The sequence below is a fragment of the Erinaceus europaeus genome, chromosome 8, assembly GCF_950295315.1.
Source record: "Erinaceus europaeus chromosome 8, mEriEur2.1, whole genome shotgun sequence".
Classification (NCBI taxonomy): domain Eukaryota; kingdom Metazoa; phylum Chordata; class Mammalia; order Eulipotyphla; family Erinaceidae; genus Erinaceus; species Erinaceus europaeus.
In genome coordinates this window covers 91038477-91063053 of record NC_080169.1, presented here as the reverse complement: position 1 = coordinate 91063053, position 24577 = coordinate 91038477, and the positions used below count along the sequence as shown (strand labels likewise).

At 36.6% G+C, this 24577-nt stretch overlaps 1 protein-coding gene and 1 pseudogene across 2 annotated transcripts in view; both read right to left on the bottom strand.

Moving 5' to 3' along the window:
* Positions 1-24577, bottom strand: part of CPED1 (cadherin like and PC-esterase domain containing 1) — a 422947-nt gene that overhangs the window by 151197 nt on the left and 247173 nt on the right. For both annotated transcript variants that reach the window (XM_060196489.1, XM_007525006.3), the window contains exons 14-16: positions 21962-22012; positions 16471-16657; positions 14934-15102 (exon numbers count right to left, since the gene is read on the bottom strand). In XM_060196489.1, coding sequence (XP_060052472.1) covers positions 14934-15102; positions 16471-16657; positions 21962-22012 — 407 coding nt within the window. The remainder of the gene's footprint in view (positions 1-14933; positions 15103-16470; positions 16658-21961; positions 22013-24577) is intronic.
* LOC132539830 (large ribosomal subunit protein eL29-like) lies at positions 6353-11662 on the bottom strand (annotated as a pseudogene).

Here is a 24577-nt window from a genome sequence, read left to right as displayed (position 1 = left end):
AACTGGATGATGGTGTTAAAATATATTTTAAAATATGTTTTTTAAATATGGAACATAGTATTTTATTAAATTAGGTTACTTACATATATATTAGTTGTTGTTTTCTAAGCTACACATAAAATGTCTAAGGACATAGCCCCCTCAGAAGAATCACTCAATAGAAAAATGACTGGAGTTTAATATTATTATTATTATTTAGAGAAACCTTAGTAATCCTTTTACGACCTAGATAGTTAATATTCCACACATCGTGGTGACAGATTCTAGTTAAATACACAAAGAAATAGGACTTTATCTTTAATCATGATATAATCTATCAAATACCTTGGAGATATGGAAAAATTATTTTCATGTTAGCTGATCCTAGAAAAAAATATTAGTAAGGGATTCTGTGACTCCCACAGGCTGGAGTGTGTCTTTTAAAGAGCTAGACTATGTCTGGAGCCAAGAGGAAGCAAGGTTCAAAGGAAATTCATCTAATATTTGTGCTCTGGTTATGGAAACGATGGGAGGCTGTTCATCAGCTGCATGTGGCCAGTTGGCAGAGAGGGCTTTGGTCCAGGCCAAGGGGTTAGTGTGATCACAGATGGACTTAGCATAAAAAAAGATGCCAGAGAGTCTTGGGCAGTGTGTGCTATTTTGGGGGCTTTACATTAATCACTTTTTTTTTCATTCTGTGCCAGTATTGATGCAGATAAATGGATTTTTTGGTTGGATATAGAACTTTCAGTTTATTAAAGTAAGTCTCTTCCATGCACATCTCACTGGGAGAATTTTTTCAAATATTGCTTTATGATTTTCTCTAAATATGATTTCCTTTCATCGACTGCTATTATAGGTTTTATACTTTGTTATATCAAGGGGATGTTACTAAGTCTTAATAATTATGGGCACAGCATAACCAAGTATATAGTCTAAAGAAGTATCTCTCTGTTATGAGAACATTCAGCCGATTTGCCATCATTCATTCATTCTAAATGGTTATTTTACAGTAGGGATCTTTGTAAAGATAGAAAGTAGTCTCAAAAAGAAACCTCAAGTATAATTCTAGGTGTAAAATCTAGACTTTCTTCTATATGGTGCTCAGTTACAACCTGCCAGATTGTTGGATGACAAAACTGAAGATTTGTTATCCTTTCTCTACTACTCACTGGCAATTCTTCTTCTTCTAGCATTTGCCCTTCTTCCGTAGCCAGTCAACAGCATCAGGTTGAGCCTGATGTAAAGTTTTGAGACCTCCTTTGAATCTGGAGAGGTGGCAGTCGTTGACTATGTGGGTCATAGTCTGTCTGTAGCCGCAGGGGCAGTTCGGGTCGTCTCTGGCTCCCCAGCGATGGAACATAGCGGCGCACCGGCCATGGCCTGTTCGATAGCGATTGAGGAGGGCCCAATCATAACATGCTAGGTCAAAGCCGGGTTGACGCTTACAGGGGTCTGTGATGAGGTGTTTGTTCTTTACCTCAGCTGACTACCAACTCTGTTTCCAAGAGTCTGGAACAGAGAAGTTCAGTGTAGGCATAGGGGACCAGATTGGGTGATGAGACGTCAAACGTTGGACAGGGTGGGCGAAGATATCCGCGTATATTGGCAGGTCTGGTCGAGCGTAGACATTGGAAATGAACTTAGATGATGCTGCATCCCGATGAATAACTGGCAGGGCAATGTTGCTAAGAACTGGCAGCCATGGAACCGGGGTGGAACGGATGGTTCCAGAAATTATCCTCATGGAGGAATATAATTTGGAATCGACCAAGTGGACATGGGGGCTACAGAACCATACTGGGGCACAGTATTCTGCAGTGGAATAGCAGAGATGATGATCGTAGTGTGGAAGCGCTCGCGCCCCATGAGGAGCTGGCCAGTCTTGCAATGATGTTATTCCTCATGCCCACCTTTGCTGTAGTTTTTATGAGATGTTCGTGAAATGACAGAGTGCGATCGAGAGTAACGCCAAGATAGACTGGCTGGGCTTCATGCCGGATTCTCGTATCGCCAAGCTGCACATTAAGCTCACGCGAGGCCGAGGCATGGTGTAGATGGAAAACAGATGATACCGTTTTTGCAGTGCTAGGGATTAGTCGCCATTTTTTACAGTAATCAGATATCAGAGACATGTCTTTCGTGAGTGTTTCCTCGAGGATGTCGAACTTGGATGCCTGAGTTGCACAGCAGATGTCATCGGCGTAGATGAACTTCCTTGAAGAAGTTTCTGGGAGGTCATTGATGTAAATATTAAATAGCGTAGGAGCCAGAACAGAGCCCTGGGGGAGGCCACTTGAGACAAGTTTCCATCTGCTAGACTTGTCACCCAGATGCACCCAGAATCTTCTGTTTTGGAGAAGAAATGATATAGTGTTGGCCACCCATGGAGGGAGGCATCTTGAGATCTTGACTATGAGACCACGGTGCCAGACCGTGTCATAGGCTGCTGTGAGATCAACAAAGACAGCACCCCTCTTTAAATTCTTCTGGAATCCATTTTCAATGTAAGTTGAGAGGGCCAGGGCTTGTTCGCAGGTAGATCTTCCTGGGTGGAAACCAGCTTGGGCGGGTGATAGGAATTTCTCTGTAAGAGGAGAAATACGTGACAGAAGCAGCCTCTCACGGAGTTTGTAACACACGGAGAGGAGAGAAATTGGTCTATAGCTGGCGGCCAGTGTTGGGTCTTTCTTTCAAAACTGCTATTATCTTCACACGACGCCAAATTTTGGGCATAGATTCACAGATTCTGAATCTCACTGGCAATAAACATTGGTAAATCACATAAGGGTGCATCTGGCAAAATAATGAGGTTAAATAATATGCAGAATAAGAGGCTGAATAGCCAAGATCTCCCTGACTGTCAAGTTTGGAATGACATTAAAAGGCAGGTTCACAAATGGACTAAAAATGAGTACAGCCACTGCCCACAGAGCTACTAGACAATTCTATAATAAGACATGATAAGCCCTGTTATTCAGATTCTCCTATAGACACTATAACTTGAATAACTGTAGCCAGTGATTTAATTTTGCAGTGGAGTAGTTAAAAATAACTTTTTAAATTTGTTATTTATGAAAAAGGAAACATTGACTAAACCACAGGATAAAAGGGGTACAAATTTACATAATTCCCACCACCAGAACTCTGTATCCCATCCCCTCCCCTGATAGCTTTCCTCTTCTTTAACCCTATGGGAGTACAGACCAAGGTCATTGTGGGATGCAGAAGGTGGAAGGTCTGGCTTCTGTAATTGCTTCTCTGCTTAAACTTTTGAGATTTTGGGCCTTTTAACTTTATCAGGAATTTCATTTTAAAATAAGCTATCAGGTAAAGAATTTCACAAGTAATATTTTTAAATCACTAGTTCTATAGAGGTCATGCTCAAACATGAAGAGGTGTGTGGGGGTTGGGGTGAGGGTGGGAGGTGGTGAGGTGAGGAGGTAGAAACTCAGAGAAGTCTGAAAGTCTGCTCCACACTGTTAAAAAATTAATCCCGAGGCGTTGGAGGGCCAGTGGGGTAGAGAGGTCTGATCTGCTTTGAAGAGTGAGGTCATCCACAATGTTTTAAACTCATTAGTCCTGTCTAAAACAAAGGATGTGGGTGAAAAAGAAAACTAAAAAGACAAATTATCTGCATTTTTCAAAAGAAGTTAAACATGTCAGGCAGTATAGTATCCTAATCTTGCCTGCAGGGAACATATGTCAGACCAGCTTGAAGTTCTACAGTCGGTGAAACCATCTGCAAGGAATACTCCATCCCTCGTTCTTGTTCCTAAAACACACACTTATGAAGCAAACGTTACAGTTGTTCAAGTGCATGTGGAAATTTTCTCAGAATTACCTAATTGAGACACTTGGCCAACATTTATTTCTTTGAATAAAAAAGCAATTTGTTATAGCATGCTGAAAGAAAACATATCAATAACTCTGGCTAATGAGGTCAATATAAATCAAATAACATATTATTAAGTTTCCCTTGTGTTTTTAAGACCATCATTGCCTTCAACTCATAACCACTCTCAAGCTTTTGAGAAGAAAGCAGTGGCCAGGCAGCCACTGCTTCATAGATGTTTATTTATATGGCAGTGTTGGACTTCGTAGAGTTTTGCTTATAAGGTTATAATAATTTCTGATTCTGTGTGCTAATTGATGCCATTAAATAATTCACATGATTGTAAAATGCAATATTGCTTCATAGACATTAATTTCTTTGTAAATGAAACTACAGATAAAATAATATTCACAATCAGAGTAGTTACCAGGGAAAATCAAGTAGGTGCTCAGTGAATTAAATTATAAACAAGCGTATTTACACCAGAAAGGAAAATATCCTTATTATCTTTTCTATGCTTGGTAATATTCAGTTTTATATTGTGATACAATAGGAAAAAAATAAAACTGCATTGTAAAATATTTCTAGGACAAGGTGGCAAAAAAATAAACAAAAAAAAAAACTCAAAAGGGTGCATTGCTTCCTTCAAAAGGTTAAAAGTCACTGATCCAGAAAATTAATTTGCTTTAACTTGTTCTCTGCAGACCAACACTTTATCAGTAGATAAAAATGAAAATTGCCTTTTAAAATTTAAGTCATCAAATGGTGCAGGGAAAACTGGACAACCATATGTAGACAAATAAAAGTAGATAACCACCTCTTTATGAAATATAGGGAATTGAAACTCAAACAAAACAAACAAACAAAAAATGACCAATCTTTAAGACTCTGTGAAAACTATGATTATCTTTGGGCAAGACAGGGTGGGGAAAAGGGTACAAGACTTGGTTGTGGGTGCAATATTGAACTAAATCCTTATAGATTTATAATGTCATAAGCCATTATTAGCTTACTAATACAAATTTAAATAAAATCGTGTTACTCTAAGAGAATATTTTACTAGAAAACCTCCCAAGAATCTTTTCTATTTCGTTGTCTACTAAAGAATTCAGAAGACTATTTCTTAAAGTACCAAAATATAAACTTCACACAAACATGATACAGTATTCAGTAGAAGGTTATACTCAGGCAAATGTCTTAAGGTATTGTTAGAATCCAGGAAGATCCAATTCTCCTTCACATTGTATTGGCACTTCTGTACTAATGGTAGTAAATGTTTTCTTCTTCTTCTTGTAAAGGAAGCAGATGTGAGTTGGAGAAACATGGATAACAGATGTGCTGAGAGCAAGAGTTTTTATCTCACTGGCAGTTATTCTGACCATAATTTCCACTCATTCATGAGGTGAGTGTTTACAAAACATTTTACTATGTTCTTTCATCTTTTTCTTTTTCCCAACTTCAGCATCCCTTGGTGGAGGAAATGTTGATATAAAGTATTGTTGCTCTCACAATGTCTTATTTTGACATTTCCCCAAGATAGGTATCAGTGCATCTCACTCACCACCAGGCCATCATCCTGATCCATGAAAGAGACTTAGATTCTCAACATCCCCTAATGTTCCTCCATTCCCCTTCTTAGTCACACACACACACACACACACACACACAAAAGAAGTAGATTCTAGTCCACTGTGAATTAACTCTGTATTATACTTAGCTTTGTTTCTTCAAACCTATCTGTGAGTGAGATCATCCGGTATTCAATCTTCTCCTCTTGACTTTTTTCATTTAACATGATTGCCTTCATTCCCATCCATGTTGGAGCAAAGGAGAATGTGCTGTATTTTTACAGATGTGTAATATTCCATGACAAACTTTTTTTTTCCAATTGAGAAAAACTATTTACACAAGAGTTAACATAGCTCATGTATCAACACTTGCTCTCCACCTCTCAATTATTTAATTAACTAATTAACTTTTGCCACTACAGTTATCAATGGAGCTAAGTGATTAGATGATTTAATTGTACCCCATGGCCATATTTTAATTTTCTGTTTTTTTTTTTTTGGTAAAGGTGATAGACAGGTAGAAAAGGAGGGAGAGGAGAGAAATAGGAGAGAGAACTGCAGTACTGTTCCATTAGTAGCAAAGCTTCTATCTTGCAAGCAGTGGTTAGGGGCTTACATCTGGGTCCTCACACATGGCAACATGTGAGCTCTGCTGAGTGAACCATCACTGGGCCCCCTTCACATACATGTTACAATTTATTTAATCTTTTTAATTAATTAATTATCGGATAGAGATAGAGAGAGAAATTGAGAAGGGAGGGGAAGATAGACAGGGGAAAAGACAGTCACCTGCAGCCCTACTTCACCACTTGAAAAGCTTTCCCACTGCAGGTGGGGGCTAGAGGCTTGAATCTACAACCTTGTGCATTGTAATGTGAGCACTTAATCCAGTGCACCACCGCCTGGTCCCAAATAAGCTTCGCTTCTTTTTTCTTTTCTTTTATATTTTTCTTTTCTTTTCTTTTCCCATTCTTTCTTTCTTTCTACCTGAGCACTGCTCAGTTTTAGCTTATGGTGGTGTGGGGGACTGAACCTAGGATTTTGGAGTCTCACAGATGAGAATCTCTTTTTATAACCACTATGCTGTCTCCCCACCCTCCATGTTACAATAATTTAATGTTAAATAAAAACCCTAAGTCTTTGATATGTGTAAATGCTTGTCACTGAGGAGATCTCTGCATTCAGAACATCCTGAGTGTGCAAACTGTTTTGGGAAAAATTATTTTTCCCTTCTAGTACTATATAGGCTCTAGTACTATATAGGCTATATAGGCTACTATGTGCATATGATTTTCCAATTCATATGCACAAAATTGAACACCCTACAATACTCCATTATGATATGTATATATTATTATTATTACTAAATCATATGATTAAATAGTAATTCACAAAAGTTATGGAGGGGTACTACTCCACACTACAACCACCACCAGGGTTCTTTGTCCCTCTCCACTGCCAGTGAGAACCACCACAGTTCTCTTAAAGCCTTAGATAAAAGTTGTTTATGTTTCTTTTTCTTTGCAGGTTCATGTGTTTCAACTATCTATATTCCACATATGGGTGAAATTATCTGGTGATTGTCTTTTTTTTAAGAATTAGAATCTTCTTTTTTAAAATTATCTTTATTTATTTATTGAATAGAGACAGCCAGAAATAAAGAGGGAAGGGAGTGGTAGGGAGAGAGGCAGAGAGACACCTGCAACACTGCTATACCACTCGCAAAGCTTTCCCACTGCAGGTGGGGACTGGGGAGTGGGGTCCTTGCACATTGTAACGTGTGAGCTTAACCAGGTGCGCCATCGCCAGCCCCGTGATTGTCTTTCATCACCTTACTAATTTCATTAAGTATGATCACCTCCAATTCTATCCATTTGGCCCTATACACACAATATCATCTTTTTCAATTGCAGAGTATATATCCCATGTCTTCATTCAGTCATCTGTTGATGGCATTTATATTGCTTCCCTATTCTGGCTATTGTGAATAATGTAGCTACGAGCATGAAGGCACATATGTCCCTTTGCACTAGTGTTTGTATCTTTTGAATATATATTTCCAAGGGTGATATTTCAGGATCATAAGGTACTTAGGGTGTTTTGTTTTGTTTTTTAAAAAATGGTATCTCAATTTTATTGTACAAACAGCACAGGAGGATAACAGCCCTAGGGAGAATAGCATCCCAGGGTTCCCACCAGCCCCTCTGTCCTTAAACTGCCAGAAAGGGGCCTATACTGTGCAGCTTTGGGGGCCTGGACACCTTTGGCAGCTTGAGCAGGAGCTGGTGCTGTGGCTGGAGCCTGGGCCTTGGGCTTGGCTTGAGCCTTGTCTTTTTGCCAGAGACATTTGGCCATGTAAGCACGGACACATTTCCCAAGCCTAGGGTGAGCAATGTAGGTGAGTCACTTGAGCTTGAGACTGTTTCCCTTTGGTCTTGGCCTGCTTGGGCTTTACCAGGGCCTTGACAGCCTTGATCCATGCATTCATGGCCTTGGTATTATTGGACTGCATCTTCTTCCGACCCTTCTTGTTGGCTTCTTGGCAAATTGCATTTTCCTCAGGAACTTGGGGTCCACCCCCTTCAGAGATTCGTATCTTTGTGATTGAGGTTTCTTGATGCCATTCCTGTGCCATTTCCAGGACTGGTTGTGCATGGTATGGTTCTTGGACTTGGCTGCATGGAAGGCTACAGCCTGCTCCAGGTACTGGAACCAGAAGAGCTGTTTTTTTTTTATTAGTGATTTAATATTGATTTATAAAATCATGAAACAACAGGGGTATAATTTCACATCATTCCCACCACCAGAGTTTGCTATCTCATTCTGTTCATCGGAAATTTCAGTAGTTCTCTCAAGGTCACAGATACGGGTTGACTATTATTTCTGTAACTATCTATATTTTTATATATTTGCCCAATTTTTCCAATTTGTCTATCTATATTTTTATATATTTGCCCACTTTCAATGTCTTTTTTTCTCCTCTTCTCTCTCTGGGTCTTGGGTGTTGATGGAATTGGAGTTTTGAGCCCTCTGGTCATCTTCCCCTAACATTGCTCCCCCTTTGGGAGTATGGACCAGCATTATTTTGGTGGTTCAGAAGGTATTAAGATTTTTATTTGTTTAAGGACTCTTCATACTGTTTTCCATAGGGGTTGTATCAGCTTGTTCTCACCAACAAAGACTATAAAGGCTTTCTTGCATTATCACCTGAATTTCAATGCTCCGAGGCAACTTTTCCCTTTACATAGAAACAAAAGCAAAGACGGAGAGGGAGAGAGAGAAACACTTCACTGAAACTTTTTTCAGTGTAATGAGGGTAGGGCTCAAACCTGGGTCACCAGCTCTAAGGTGTAATTAATCTACTAATTTATTTATTTATGTATTCATTACTAGAGAACTACCCTTCTCTGTTTTATGGTGATGCATGAGATTGAACCTAGGACCTCTAGTATCTTAGGCATGAATGCACTTCACATAGTTATTATGTTATCTCCCAGGCCCCAATATAAGCTCGTAAGGAAAGCTGGATGCCTACAGCTAGGGGCCAGTGACAAAGAAGAGAATAATGGTGGAATAGATTCAGCTAAATAAAGTAGAATAATAGAGTCAACTTTTGTTAGGTACTATGAGAAAAACATCTTTGCTATACAACAGATTTAGGACCCCAGGAAAATGCTTATACTTCTTTAAAATTCAAAGAAAATTAAACTTTCAGCCAAATTAAATCTATTTATTATTAAATGTCACATTAACATTTTATTATATACTGCATAACATACTATGCACTATATTAACTTTTATATCAACAGTGATTTTCTCAGGAAGGAAGATTCATAGGAGTTAGTAACTCACTCTCGCTCCTGTTCTCAAACAGTTCTTCTTCTTCCCATACTTTTATAGATCTCGTGTCTTCTGTATTACTGGTTCTGTCCTTTTTGTTGTTCTCTTATTTCTTCACACTTTTTCTATCCAATACACCTGCATGTAAACTTTACTGGTGAGTCTGCATTAAAGGACTATCTATAATGATAATGATAACTGATTACTTAATTGTGCACCAAGTTGTAGTAAAATTTTGCACACATTATCAAATTCTGTCATCAAAATGATTCTATAAGAAAGGCAATATTGCTAGTTCTTTTCTTAAAGAAAAAGAAAAGTAAGTTTATGTAAATTAAATCTCTTACCCAATAGGACATAGAGTCAAACCAGGCAAAAGCTGAGTCAGTGCCTCAAATTAGATTTCTCAGATAGCCATCTTGGGCTTGAGTCAAAGTTAACCTTATCAAAGTATGGGCTGCAAAATCTGAATAAGGGCAAAAGACTGGCATACTTTAATGATGACTCTTTAGTCATTATCAGGCCACCCCATCACCTGGGGCCCTAGTCGAGGAGTCCTGAGATTCCAAAACAGACATGATGGGCCTAGACCTCGAATAAATTCCTCTCTCCATTGTTACTGGCCAACTCTATCAGGTACAACACAATAGACCCATTTGTGGACCCTCATAGGACCTTGCCCTCAACTTGGATCAACAACAGTAGAGAATATTCCATCATCCAAAGGAAGGCTAGACAACATACACTATGTTCTACCTGAGGAAGATGGGTCCTAAAATTGGGCCAGCTTGGAATGCTCCTACTCATGACCACAGGATGCAAGCTCAGACCTATAGGGATGCAGAGGTCACACAGGCTCCTACGCTGAGTATGGACCTCAGATAAGATCAAATCAACGGGGTTTACAGTCAACATTTATACACCTTTACCATATTTGGGAGCTACTGTCTTCCCTGATCCAGCTTTCTGGTCCTTTTTTCAGCCATGACATCATTTCCCCAGACAATAACTGGATCCACCTGCATATCAGATGTCAAGCTCAAGAAAGAAAAAAAATAATAATATAGTCATGGGCTTTCTGGAATATAACTAAAATGGGCAACTAACTATCTATAAAACAGAGACACCCTACACACACACACTCAACTCTTCATATGAACTATTCCAGCCTTTAGGTTCATGATTAGTCAACTATTTGTTTGGCTCTATATGTTAACTCTTTTTCAACCACCAGGTTCCAGATGCTAACATGATGCCAACCGAACTTCCCTGGGCAGACAACCTCATTAGTGTGTCCTGGAGCCCTGCTTCCCCAGAGCCCCACCCCACTAGGGAAAGAGAGAGACATGCTGGGAGTATGGATCAGCCTATCAATGCCCATGTTCAGTGGGGAAGCAATTACAGAAGCCAGATCATCCACCTACTGCACCTCATAATGACCCTGGGTCCAACTCACACAGGGATGAGGAATAGGAAAGATATCAGGGGAGGGGATGGTATACAGAGTTCTGGTGGTAGGAATTGTGTGGAGTTGTACTCTTCTTATCCTATGGTTTTTGTCAGTGTTTCCTTTTTAAAAATAAAAGTTTAAAAAAGAAAAATAATTCAGGACTTTTTAAAAGTAGGTAAGGAAAATGGTTTCAGATGACTTGTTAAAGTGCTACTTTTGCTGCGACATTTTCTTTTCCTTGGCACTTTTTCTTTATAAATTGTAATCTACTTTTAGATGAAATCTGTTTCTAGAAAATGGACCCATGAAATGTAGTCTCCTACACTCCTGCTACATTTCTGTACATTTTATTTATGGCTCTATGCTGGCAAAATATTTTGAGGGCAAAATGTAGGAAACCATATATCATCAGTACAAATCAACTTCTATGGGTGTTATATTGTTATCACGTCAAAATTTTCTATCTTGAAAGAGAAAGTAAAAGAATTACTTCCTCACACGTATTTTAATTTCCTTAGAACATAAATATTTTTATTAATTCCTAAGCATGACATAAACTGAGTGTTAATAACTTTATTACTTTCTAAACCATTCTTCCTAACAGCAAAACATTAAGCTATTTATGGTTAAATCAAAATAAGGTAATAGTCTTGGTATATGACTTTTTAATGTTTTATTAAGAATCATTTTTTATAATTGAATACATATTCTAATTATAATTACATTAGACAGAAAATGTGGCAAATTAATGATTATCATAAGGAACTGTCAAAGTGCTATCACGAAATGTAGAAATGATTTAAAATATCAGTATTTAAAAAAGAGAATAACAATGACTCTTCCATGCTGAAGATTAGCTCTAAACTATTTAAACATGTAGTAAAATAACTGAAAATTAGAAAGCAAGAACTCTAAGTGGTTTAAGTAAGTACATCTCAATTTAGGATTGATTTTGTCCTTCTGGGAATACTTGGCAATGTGTAAAGACATTTTGGGTTGTCACAAATAGCGAAGAAGTATTATACTAGGTTCTACTGGTTAGAGGTGAAAAATGTTGTTTTCATCCTATTACACATCCTGCACTGCATAGAACAACTCTTCCACAAAAAGGAATTATCCAGCCCCCAAAAACAGTAGTGCCAAGACTGAGAATCTTTAATTCAGTCTGTTTTTTTAATCTTTCATGTAAATTATCACTTCCCCCCTCATTGGTAATAATAGGAAAATTATCCACTGTATACAAATTCCAGTTGGTAATATAGTCAGAAGTAGATATGATATTCTAACAGTTAATTATAGTTAATTAGGTACTTAACAATAGCTTACTAGTGATACAAAATAAATAACAAATTAATTAAATCATCTTAATATTTACCAAGATAACATAGTAATTGAATTATTGATAGACTAGTATGTCTTAAATTTGCTTGTTCTTCATTGTTATATCTTTCAGTAAAATGAATAGTTCATGTTCAGGTGAGAAACTAGGGAGAGAAATTCAGAGGCCTATTAATCAGAAATTAAATTCTCCATATTTCATTTAAGGAAGATTTTCCTTTATGTTTATTCAGACTTTAATAGTGGAACTCATTATGCTAAATTATAATTTCTCCTTAAATTTTATATTATATATTTTTCCCTTAACAAGAAAATGAAAGTGTAGTTTAACTTATTTTCTTTTAGATTGGCTTTGGGGATTCAAATAGAATACCTTATCATTTATCTTGCAATAGACTAACTCTGGAATTCAAGTTTAAAAAGTAGTGACAGTACTGACTGTTGACAAAAATGAAAAGGAACAATTTGGAAGACTTAAAGTCTATAATCCTTGTAATACATATTTGTTTAGCTATTAACTTAATTTGGATATTCTTAAATACCTGAGATTAGAATTTTCATGTTTATCTTTGGCGAAATAAAAAGTGTCTTTCTGGTGAGTAATTCTGGCAATGACAGACCATGCATAGGGGAAGGGTGACAGGAAATATATATATATGTATATATATATACATACATATATATATGTGTATATATATACACGTATATATACATATACACGTATATATATATATATATGAAATATCCGTGTGCATCCCCAATTTTATCACTATCTCAAATTTTCTATAAAATGGTGTTTTAATGTTTTTAAAAAGATCTTTTAAAGCTTTGAAAAACCATTTCTTCATAAGTATTTTAATGAACATTTATTTCACATAAAATATAGAGCAAGGAGAGGGGGAGAGAGAAAGAGAGAAAGAGAGTCAGGATATTACTCAGATAAACATGGTTATGAAATTTAAGTGGGAGTCTCAGTCATGCTAAACCTATGCTCTACCCAATGAGCTATTTACCCAGATGCTGGATGTGTCTTTTGATGAACATATGACTTCATTTAGTGTGGGCTTGTAGCTAGAAGAAGTATATATAAAGATTTTCTTTTTAATTATACTGCCAAAGTGCCAAAGTCTTACATTCTCCTCGGTAGTGTAACAAAAAAAAAATTCTTCCATATCCTCACTAACAACATTCATTATTATCAGTTATTTTAATATTTTTCATTTAGCTGGTGGGCAGTAGTATCTATTTACTAGTTAAATTTTCATTTTTCTAGTGGGTAATAGGGTTGTGAATCTTTTCATTTGCTTTTTGGTCATTAGCTGACTATTACTATTACTATTATTATTATTATTACTATTATTATTTTATTTTATCAGAGTGATGCTCAGCTCTGGATTATGGTAGTGCTGGAGACTGAACCTGAGGCCTTTGATGACTCAGGAATGAAAGTCTGTTTGCATTGCTATTATGCTATCTCCACAGCCTGAAATTAGTGCTTTTCAGTCTCAGCTTTTTAACTTTCTGAGGGTGTTTCCTTATCTTTTCTTCTAATATGGTATATGAGGAACTGAAAATGTTAGAATAATGTCAGGTAGCATAAAAGTCAGATAAAGTCCACAGTTGTCTCAGTCTCCATCATTGCCTCTTGCTTCTATTCACCTCTTGTCCCCACTAAGATTTCCCTGGTTTTGTAAGGGAAACTTTCTCCCCAATTGCCTTTCTCAGAAGACCAGGTTTCTGAAAGAAAGTAGCACATAGTTAACTGACTTTGGGTTCAAGCGGGTTATTGCCATGTTACTAACACATGCTTGATTAGGCTGATAAAGCCAGGAAGTTGGAAACAAGTGCCAGGGATCTGGATCCCCTGGAGAGCTCATGAAGTTAGGTATGGTGTTGGTGGATTTGAGACCTATGTTATACAGCCCCAATTCAGTTGGCAGGTTCACTGGAAAAAATAAATATGTTTCTGGAAAAAATAAAATCTTAGTAATGGGGACATTTACACAGTTAGATTCAACTCTCAGGGATGGATGACACAAAAAAGGAATATATCTGCTTAGGAAGGAGGGAATGTATTTCACCACTGTATTTAATAGAATATGATATTTGAGTACAAATACTCACTGATGTGCAGTCGTTTATTTTACTGACTCTCTGGGCTCATATCCTCCCAGAAGCATATAAATCCCTAGGATGTGATGTATTTTGCAATTGTACCTTCCAAGTAGATTTGTAGAAATGATTGGAGCACCAACTATGACATTCCTGGAATCACCCATAGTGAAGGTATATGATGTTATTAAATATGGATGGTTAGACACAGAATAAAAATAGAGGAAGGAAATACCAAACAAATGTCTCAGAGTAGCATTAACCCTCATCCAAAAATCAACTGGACTACAAAGTAGTATGTGTTGCTCACAAGAGAAATGTCAGCTCTAAGAATAGATGGTTTGAAAGGGTGAGAAATATATCTACTCGAGCAAATTTAATTTCATTCATCTGATATTCCTTCTGTAGAACTGTTTCATAAGTTTCCCTCACATTCTTTACAATAAATCCCACCAAATATAGTTAAAATTTTCAAGAGCAGACGCAGGAACAAATCCAAGAAACACAGCACAACGTAAAAGGGAAATGTAAAACCAATTTCAGAACTAACTGTGAGTACTTAAACATTTTTTTCAATATTAACCATAATAAATCCACTGAACACAAAAAGGGCATATAGGGACCACCATATTAAAATGAAACCACTTATAACCAGATATCTTAGATGTTTGGGCCCTGGCCCTTTGGAAATGAGGCAATAACTTGGGTTTTAAAATACATTTTCCCTGATAATTTTCATTTGGCTTTTTTTTTACAATCATTAGTAGATCACTTCCGACTCAAGCCAAGTACAAGTGGCAAGTTTACTTACCTGCACAAAACCACATGCTGTGAAGTCCTCAAATAAGGGCAGACTTGGACGGTCTTCTCGATAGATGGTAAGTTTGTATGTTATCAGAGTCTCATGCTCAGGTGTGGATTCATCTACCACGAGAATTGAGAGTCTGTTTACACCTAAGCCTAAGGGATAGTTGGCAAAACTGCAGAGAAAGAAAAAAAAAAAACTTATCCCAAATGGATTCATACATCAATGCTCATTAGATGCCTATAACTTATATAGAAAAGCAAGCAAGCTTTGTATAATTCTATAATAAAATTAAAATGTGAAAAAAGTTAACCTATGCTCACATACTTTATAAGCAATATATATTTTTATTTCTTTATTGGGGGATTAATGGTTTATAGTTGATAGGGAAATAAAGTAGTTTGTATATGTGTAACATTTCTCAATTTTCCACATTTCCATTCAACCCCCCCACTCAGCCTCTGCCATCATGTTCCAGGACTTCTAAGCAAGCTCTTAGCCAACAAGTCCAGTTCCCTATAAATTACAGGGACCACCACTCAAGTAATACACAATCTATTAATAATAACAACTTAAAAAAATAAAACAATGACTGTCTCCTTTTTAGATATGTAATATTTAAGCATAGATTCAAGACTATAGTATAGAAAGCATAGAACAGAGAAATAAATTGCTCAGAGTTTTATGTTGAAATCAGTGTTGGGACCCAGGTTTGTATGACTTGAGTGTTTGTTTTTTGCTATTAGAAAATCTTGGCTTCTAGACATTCCAACTGCTTTTCTTTCTTGCAGGATAAAAATAGTAATATCTTCCTTGCCACAGATATGTAGTTAGGGTCAATAAACTCAAAGAGTCAAGCTCTCAAAAAAAAAGAGTCAATAAAGAATATGAGTCATTAAAAATGGTATTACTATGCTTAAAAGTTGTCACTATTATGTTATTAAATAAATAATGCTAAAGGGCCAGGTGGCAGTGCAACTGGTAAAGTGCACAACTCACCATGCACAAGAATCCAGGTTCAAGGCCCCAGTTCCCACCTTCAGAGGGGAAACTTCACAAGTTGTGGAGCAGTGCTGCTGGTATCTCTCTCTTTCCCTCCTCCCTCGACTTCTCTGTCTCTAACATAATTAAAATATATAAATGATATTTTAAAATCAATAAATAATCTAGAATATTTAAAATTTTTGAGTAGTTGGCTTGGGATGAAATGAAGCTACTGTTCAGAAAGATTAACTTCCAACAATTTAAGACCATGAAGACAACAATAAATTACGATTTTTCTGAGAGGCTCTTCTTGAATATTTTATATTACAAGATTCTGTAGTTACATAGTTACAAAGGTTACACAGAGTGCTAATATATCAGGGCACCAATGATGAGTTCTTTTCTAACACGATTTAAAAACAAGGGACTTCAAATTCTCACTATTTCTCCAATCCATCATCTGTGTCATTTTTTTTTTCTGAACCACTTTCAAAGATGACATCAAATATTTGTTTCCCACTATGATGTCTCCATTCAGTCCCAATCAGCAATTCCATACCTTGCTCCTGCCCGTTCCTGCAGGTAGATCTTGCACTGACATTTGGAAACCTCTGCTCCAATTGTAACTGTGACCACATCAAATGGAACCTCAGAGGAGTAATCTTTAATCTTCGGGTTAAACTCAGGACTTAGTTCCAAATGTGGATGTGTCAAGATCTGTTTGATATGACACTGTATGTCTTTATCTGTTTAAAAAAAAATGAAAATAATGACAAAAAGTCAACTGTGAAGTTGATAAATGTTTAAAATCATGTAAAATCCTAAAAAGTTTTTTTTTTTTAATTCTTCTAAACATTTTCTGATCACTTGATTTTACTTTCATTTCTCTGGTCATAGTTGATTTGTGACTTTAGCTATGTCTTCTACTTGTAAAATTTTGTGGAGCATACTTCACATAACTGTTGACTTAAATAAAACAGATGATATTTTTGCTAAATCCTTTAAAGTTTTAAAGCACATAAGGTGGTGAAGTGTTTTGCTAGTGGATTGATAGTATTTCATGGCATTTACTGCACATATCAAGAAATTGTGCAAGCAACATGATGACTTTGTAGAGTGGTGACAGAATGGCACCAACAGGGAATGAGGAATGAGGAAAGTCAGAGGGAGGTACTATCAAACTGCCAATGGACTTGATATAGTAGCTTACATGCAGTAGGATACAAGTAAGAATGTGAACTCTAGTACCCTATTAAACATTTAGATACAAATGTACTAATAAGACATTCTGACATTCCTTCTATTCCCTAGTCACCTCAGCCTACAAAGTACCATAAAGTCTGAGAAAGTAATACCATATTTTGCTTGATCCTGTTGTAGAACCCAACATACATTGCATATCACTGAGTCTAAACTATTTTTTTGAAACAGTGTTTTTGCTTGGTTGTCTTATTTTTAATGCAAGTCTGATGCTCTACCAGTGGAGTCATTTCCTCTATAATTCCACTTTTATAAAAGTATGTTGGCATGCCCTAATAGGGAAAGAGAGAGACAGGCTGGGAGTATGGATCAACCTGCCAATGCCCATGTTCAGTGGGGAAGCAATTACAGAAGCCAGACCTTCCACCTTCTGTACTCCATAATGACCCTGGGTCCATACTACTAGAGGGACTAAAAAATACGAAAGCTATCAGGGGAGAGTATGGAATACGGAGTCCTGGTGGTGGGAACTGGGTGGAGCTGTACCCCTCTTAACCCATGGTTTTGTCAGTGTTATATATATGTATATGTGTATGTGTATGTGTATGTGTGTATGTGTGTATGTGTGTATGTGTGTATGTGTATGTGTATATGTGTATATGTGTATATGTGTATATGTATATATGTATATATATATATCATGTTGGTGAGGAAAAAATACTTCTGTAGGCACATAAACTACTCAGTGATAAATTACAATGAGTTAATATTCTGGAAAAAAACACATCACAAAAAAGACATTTAGCAAATGTTGTTCAAGGAAAGAGCAGCAAGTACTTTATTTTGGAAATGCTTCTCAATGAACAATAAAACTTCCGGAAAGATAATAGATAGTTCTTTTGGTTGTTTTCATTAACTTTTTAGCAATGTATAACAACTAGCAACAAGTAAGAACAGAATTTACTGCAAGAAAATATTCAATGGAACTGATGGCTCTTCCTCTATTTTTATAAAAGCAACAAGGATTTTTTTCTAAAATCAAATTTGATGTCTTATCTTCAATTCTTTAATGGCTTCTCATCACCTCTAAATTTCATTATATATGCCCAATAAAGCAAGGCATGCCATTTCACAAACATTGCTTTATGTTTCTCTCCAATCACATCACTTATTTGTAAATTTACATAGGGATGAGTCACCAAATTTATCGCAAAGGATACAGCCTACGTTGTGGGTGTTTCATTCTAGTTCTGATACCTAGACGTCACTCACTAAAATGATGAAAATAAGAAACTGTATTTTTATACCATTCTATGCTTTTCCAGCAGGTGGAAGAAAAACTACACAGGTATAAAGGTGGAACAAAAACAATAAAGTAAATATACTGTAATTAAATTACGAAGACTTCATAAAAAATAAGCAAATAGTCCACTTGGAAGACTAACTCAAAGTTGGTTAATGTAGCAGTTAGATAAATTTTACTTATTACCAAAGATTTTTATCTAGTTTATAGATGTAGGGAGACTGTGTCTCTGAACAATTTCAGTGACCATACCAGCTACTGAAATTTTTACAGTGAAATAGAGAAGTTGGGGGTCGGGCGGTAGTGCAGTGGGTTAAGCGCACATGGCGCGAAGTGCAAGGACTGGAGGAAGGATCCCGGTTCGAGCCCCCCGGCTCCCCACCTGCAGGGGAGTCACTTCGCAGAAGGTGAAGCAGGTCTGCAGGTGTCTTTCTCTCCCCCTCTGTCTTCCCCATCTCTCTCCATTTCTCTCTGTCCTATCCAACAACAACGACATCAATAACAATGATAATAATAACCACAACAATGGTTAAAAAAAAGAGAGAGAAGTCAAAAAATAAAGATGAGCTCTCTAAAGATTAGGATTCTTATTTATTTATTTATTTTAGTCTTGCTATAATAGGCTAGATTTCATCCTGGAAAGGATCATAGCTTTTTCATTCAAAACCAGCCACTTATTAATAATATATTTACTTTATTTTTCATCAAAGATTTTCCCCCAACATATTTCATGCTTAAGACCTTGAGGTAAGCAGAGTAAAAATAAGCTATTTCTGGTTATGAGTTGTGATTTAAGTAGAAACTTTGGGCCAAACGTTTAGAGATTTATTTTATGAGAGAGACCAGGGTACCACTTTGGCCCACGCAAGACAAATACAACCGAGAACCACAAGCAGGCAAATACTGTGCTCTACTTGCGAAATCAACTCCCTGGTCACTTGATGTAACTCTTCAAATCCTATGTAGGCCCAGAATATAGAATGTGTTTTTAAGGTGATTATTTCCTAGTCAGAAAAGGGATATGAATACTTAAACTGTACTTATATATTCAAAACTGATTTAGCAATCATTAAAGCAAGAGGGTTTTTTGTTTGTTCCTGGGAAATAGAACAATGGTTAGAGTTCTGAACTTTCAGACATGAGGTCCCAGGTGTGCCATATCAAATGAGGGAGAGTGAGAGTTATTTAAATCACAATTTGTTTTGCCATTCCCTTGTGCATGTGGGAATCCAGGGAGTTGGGTCCCTGAACATTGTAAGAACGCATACACTTAACCCAACTGCAAGCTATTTCACCTAACTCTTCAGATTGATAGTGAAAGCTTCCAATGGTCTATTCCTGCTACAACATTGAAACTCAGCTCTACCAGTGACAAAATTGTAGTCATCTTCTTAAGCAAGGATTTAACAAGGGCTTGTTTTTGCTTTCATCAGAAACTCTCTACCTCTGGCTCCAGTGCTGTATTCTGGACCCCTGCCTGGAAGCTGATTTAATTCTGACTCCATTACCAACTCAATGGTCTTTGTTGCTGTCTACAAACACCTGGTATATTCCCGGCATTCTTCCCAATCCAGTCCCAACTTGTCAGGCCAGCTTACTTCAGATCTACAGAGAGCACAGCATGGGGTATGGTGGTCGCAGGCGGTTTAACCTATTTGGCAAGGTCTGTGTGGGAAGCTGTTTGAAGCTTTGGTTCCTTTTAATGGATTTCTTTTAACCGCAGAATTTTATTGCCCTCTTGAGGGATAATAATAACTCATGCTAAACACCAGAACAGCCTCAACTCTGAAAGATAATCCCACCTGTTCTGAAGCATCATCAAGTCATTTTTTAAATCTTTGTCATGCCATAAAAGTGGGAAGATTAATTGTGAAGATCTAGGCAGGTCTAGTCTTTATAAAGGTAAAAACATGTTTAAAGAGATTATCTACTATGTTTGCATTCCTGAAACCGTGTTACCTGGGAACTCAGAGAAATGAGATCATTTTCACCTATGACTTATGTTTACAAATGCGGAAATAAAAGACCTTAAAGTGGAACTAAAAGAATTTCGAGGTGACGTGGCTTTTCTTATGGTGCATTAATTAACCCAAAGTTGGGCACACAGGAAACTTTTAACATATAAATTCTCATTATGATCTTGCTCCTGGTTTTCGTAGTAGTATTTCCACACCTTAGGTGCACCAGTCTCCTAAAATGATTAGTAACATATATATGGAGTAAGTGCTAGGATGACAAATACAGAAAGAATAATGTCATAAGTGCTATCTTTTCCTGACTAGCAACATCTTATTTTAAATGTTGTCTTGCTTTAATTGGATGTATTTGTTGAGGCTTTTGAACCTCATTCTTATACAACATATTCATCTACTTTGATTTTAGTGATAATGCAAAAAGACAACTAAGTTAAGTTGCATTTTAGAAAATATGAGTTTAAGTTTACTATGTTAGGAAAGCTGTATTTATAAGTTAGACCTTAGACCACTAATTTTATTTTTTAAGCCTTTTAATGTTTTATCAGAGTGTTTTATTTGTGAAAGTCTAGATTTTAAGTGGATAACTTAGTGGCAAATATATATATATATGTATATATATATATAAATATACACATATATACGTATACATATGTATATACATTTATTTATATATATTAGGCAAAACTTGTCAAGAAATAAATCTCATGAATATAATCCTTGTTTTTCTATCATGTTATTAAGATAGTTCAAGTGTTTTGAGTGAGAAATCAGAAGAGTGAGTTTTCTGATGAAGCTTAAGCATTTAAGAACCATTTGATCTTACAGAAGACAAATTCTCTGGATGGATATATCTGTAAGACTAATAAACTTGATAGGTTGAAGAAAATGAATACAATTATATTTTTAAATATGTGTAGCATTTGTCATCTATAAAATATTTCCCTCAATTAGACCTTGGTAAGAAAAATTCATATATGTTAAAAATTTAATTTAAAATTGTCTTTAAAAATTCAATTGCCACAACAAAAATCTATTCAAGTACTATGCATTATATCAACAATCTAGCAGAAAATAAATCACTGTTATGTGGTTAGATTCCGAAAACTCAATGTATAAATCACATGAACCAAACTCACTTGAGCAGTCTCTAAGGCAAAGCCTTAGCACTGTAAGAACTCTTCAAATGAGTTTAGAAGATCTTAAACAAAACACAAGAACATAATGTTTTATGATCAAAATAGAGATTTGGCTGAGGGGGGGTTAACATAATGGTTACACAAAGAAACTTCAATGCCTGAGGCTCCAAAGTTCCCTATTCAATCCCCCTTACCACTTTAGACCAGAGCTGAGCAGTGCTTTGGTAAAAATAAGTAAATAAAAGTATATTTAAAAATAGAAAATAAAACAGTCCTTATGCAAAAGTGGCAGATTAACTCATTCAGAATTCAAAAATTTCTGTAAATAAACTTGTAATACAATAGGAGGCTAATGACAGACAAATATGATAAATGGTGAATCACTCAAAGCAGAGTTATACTTGATAGTTACACTGCTGGAACATTGGAACTCACCGTTACTGCACTGTATTTCTTTGGTTTCATTCATAATTTTTGGAACAGCAACTGAAAAAAAGTAAATTCAATTAAAACTACTAACAAAATAGAAAGATATATTCAGTAATCTCAAACACAGGATAGTTTAATAAAACACATATTTTGTAATTTAACCCATATTATATTAGCAAGCACTTATCTTTTTTAAAAAAATATTTATTTTTTTATGAAAGAGAGAGAGAGAACCAGAGCAGCACTCTGGCACATGTTACGTTGGGATCAAACTTGGGACCCCATATTCGAGAGTCCAGTGCTAAATTTATTCACAATACCACCTCTCAGGGCACCAATAAACACTTTTAAGTTAAAGAAGAAAGTAGAGTAAAGAAAAAAATTTACTTGATTCAAGTCTCTCAGGAATAAAAACTTGAAATTGGAAAATATTAAGGGGGAAATGAGTGTTCTAAATGCCATTTATTGCTTGACTGTGATCAATCAAGATTCTTATAGTTTTGTGATCCTGTGATTATAATTTTCCAAATCATCACTAGAACACAAAAATTCTATTTACTTGCCTCCTCTGGCACTTACTCTTAATTTTTAAATTTAACCAATCAGCTGTCTAAAAAATCTTTGTAAATATTTGTGGATTAGAAGGCTGGGTGGTGGCACACCTGGTTGAGCAAACATGCTACAATGCATAAGGACCTGAGTTCAAACCTCCAGTCCCCATCAACTGGGGGAAAACTTTGTGATTTGTGAAGCAGTGTTGCAGGTGTCTCTCTCTTTCCCTCTCTACCTCTTCTTACCCTCTTTATTTCTGGTTGTCTCTATCCAATAAATAAGGATAATGGATTTTTTTTAAGTTTTTAAAATCAATAATTGTGGAATAAAAGAGTAACACTCAATGTGCTGAAATCACCCATTTAAAGAAGGAAATGGCTGAAAGAGAAAGACAGTCAGAAAATCAACAGTTTTTCACTGAATTTACCAATTTGTTCTATTGAATCGGTGCTTCTCAGACCTCAGCATAACTCAGGGCTTGTTAAAATTAAGCTGGGCCTCACATGCAGAGAATCTAACTTAGTAGTCTGAATTTTACTTTCCTCATGTAAGGCTGATACAACTGCTCAGAGGAGAGGGTGGTCACATAGTGAAACCCACTACATGAATCAAACGCTGATTTGTAACAGTAAATTTTCAATTTTTTTTAAAAAGTGTGTGCATGTTGAGGTGGCAATTGTTGCGTTGGTTAGGTTGTGATCGGCGAATGCAATATTATTTGATATGGATTGGGAGAGGCATACGGGAAAGTGGGCCCTATTCAAGGGTTCCAGGACTGGGGGAAGTAGGGGCTCTATAGTGGAGATGTGAGGTTCCTGCTGTCTTAGGGTTCAAAAAGACAATCGATAGTTAATGTTATCATCACATTATTTGGTAATTGGGTTAACTTTGAAAAGTCCTTTTGTTATGGTTTGCTGTACAGTACCCAGTATCTTGTATATAGCTGTGCTATTGGATGCTTCTGATCTTCAGACTGTGTCCAGAGACTTCACATGTGGAATGACAACCCTTCAGCTTCATTACTCGGGTGAGACCTTTCCTTTCATAGTATACTCTAATTCCATCTCAGGTGGTTCACTTTCTAACAAAGTCCCATAACCTAGATATACACCAGTTTCTGTGAGAGAGAGCATATGTTCACACGTATCCATAAACTACTGCAAAATATATACCTGAAAGCAGAAGTACACTAGAGTTTGCAGTGAGTACCACCCTAACACTTCCTCTCCACTATTCCAAGCTTTGGGTCCATGATTGCTCAACAATTTGTTTGGCTTTGCATGTTAACTCTCTTTTCAGTCACCAGGTTCCAGATGCCACCAGGATGCTGGCCAGGCTTCCCTGGATTGAAGACCCCACCAATGTGTCCTGGAGCTCAGCTTCCCTAGAGACCCACCATACTAGGGAAAGAGAGAGGCAGACTGGGAGTATGGGTTGACCAGTCAATGCCATGTTCAGTGGGGAAGCAATTACAGAAGCCAGACCTTCTACCTTCTGCAACCCATAATGACCCTGGGTCCATGCTCCCAGAGGGATAGAGAATGGGAAAGCTATCAGGGGAGGGGGTGGGACATGGAGATTGGGTGGTGGGAATTGTGTGGAGTTGTACCCCTCCTACCCTATGGTTTTTTTAATTAATCATTTCTTAAATAAAAAAAGAAAATAAGTATGTAGAAAAATATTATTTCATTAAAAGTTTATCTCTCATAAAAAAAGTGTGTGCATAATATTGCTATTATTATTATTTTCTTTTTAAGATTAGCAATATTTTCTTTCATCAGGATAAAAAGCTTATATGTGTTTTGGAAGGAAACAATGTAGAAAAGAAGAGGGAAAATAAAAATAATCTTCCTTGAATGCATGTTGCTTGTAATTGTAAAAGAACAATGTCAGGAACCAAATGGTGTTGTACCCAGTAAAGCTCAAATGTAGTCATACAAAAAGATCTGGAGTAGCTTCCATGGTCTCTACCTTCAGGGGGAATCCCATGAGCAGTGGAGCAGTACTGCAAGTGTCTCTCCTTCTTTCTTTCTCTCTCCTTCTGTCCCTCATCCATAATCAAAGGGGGGA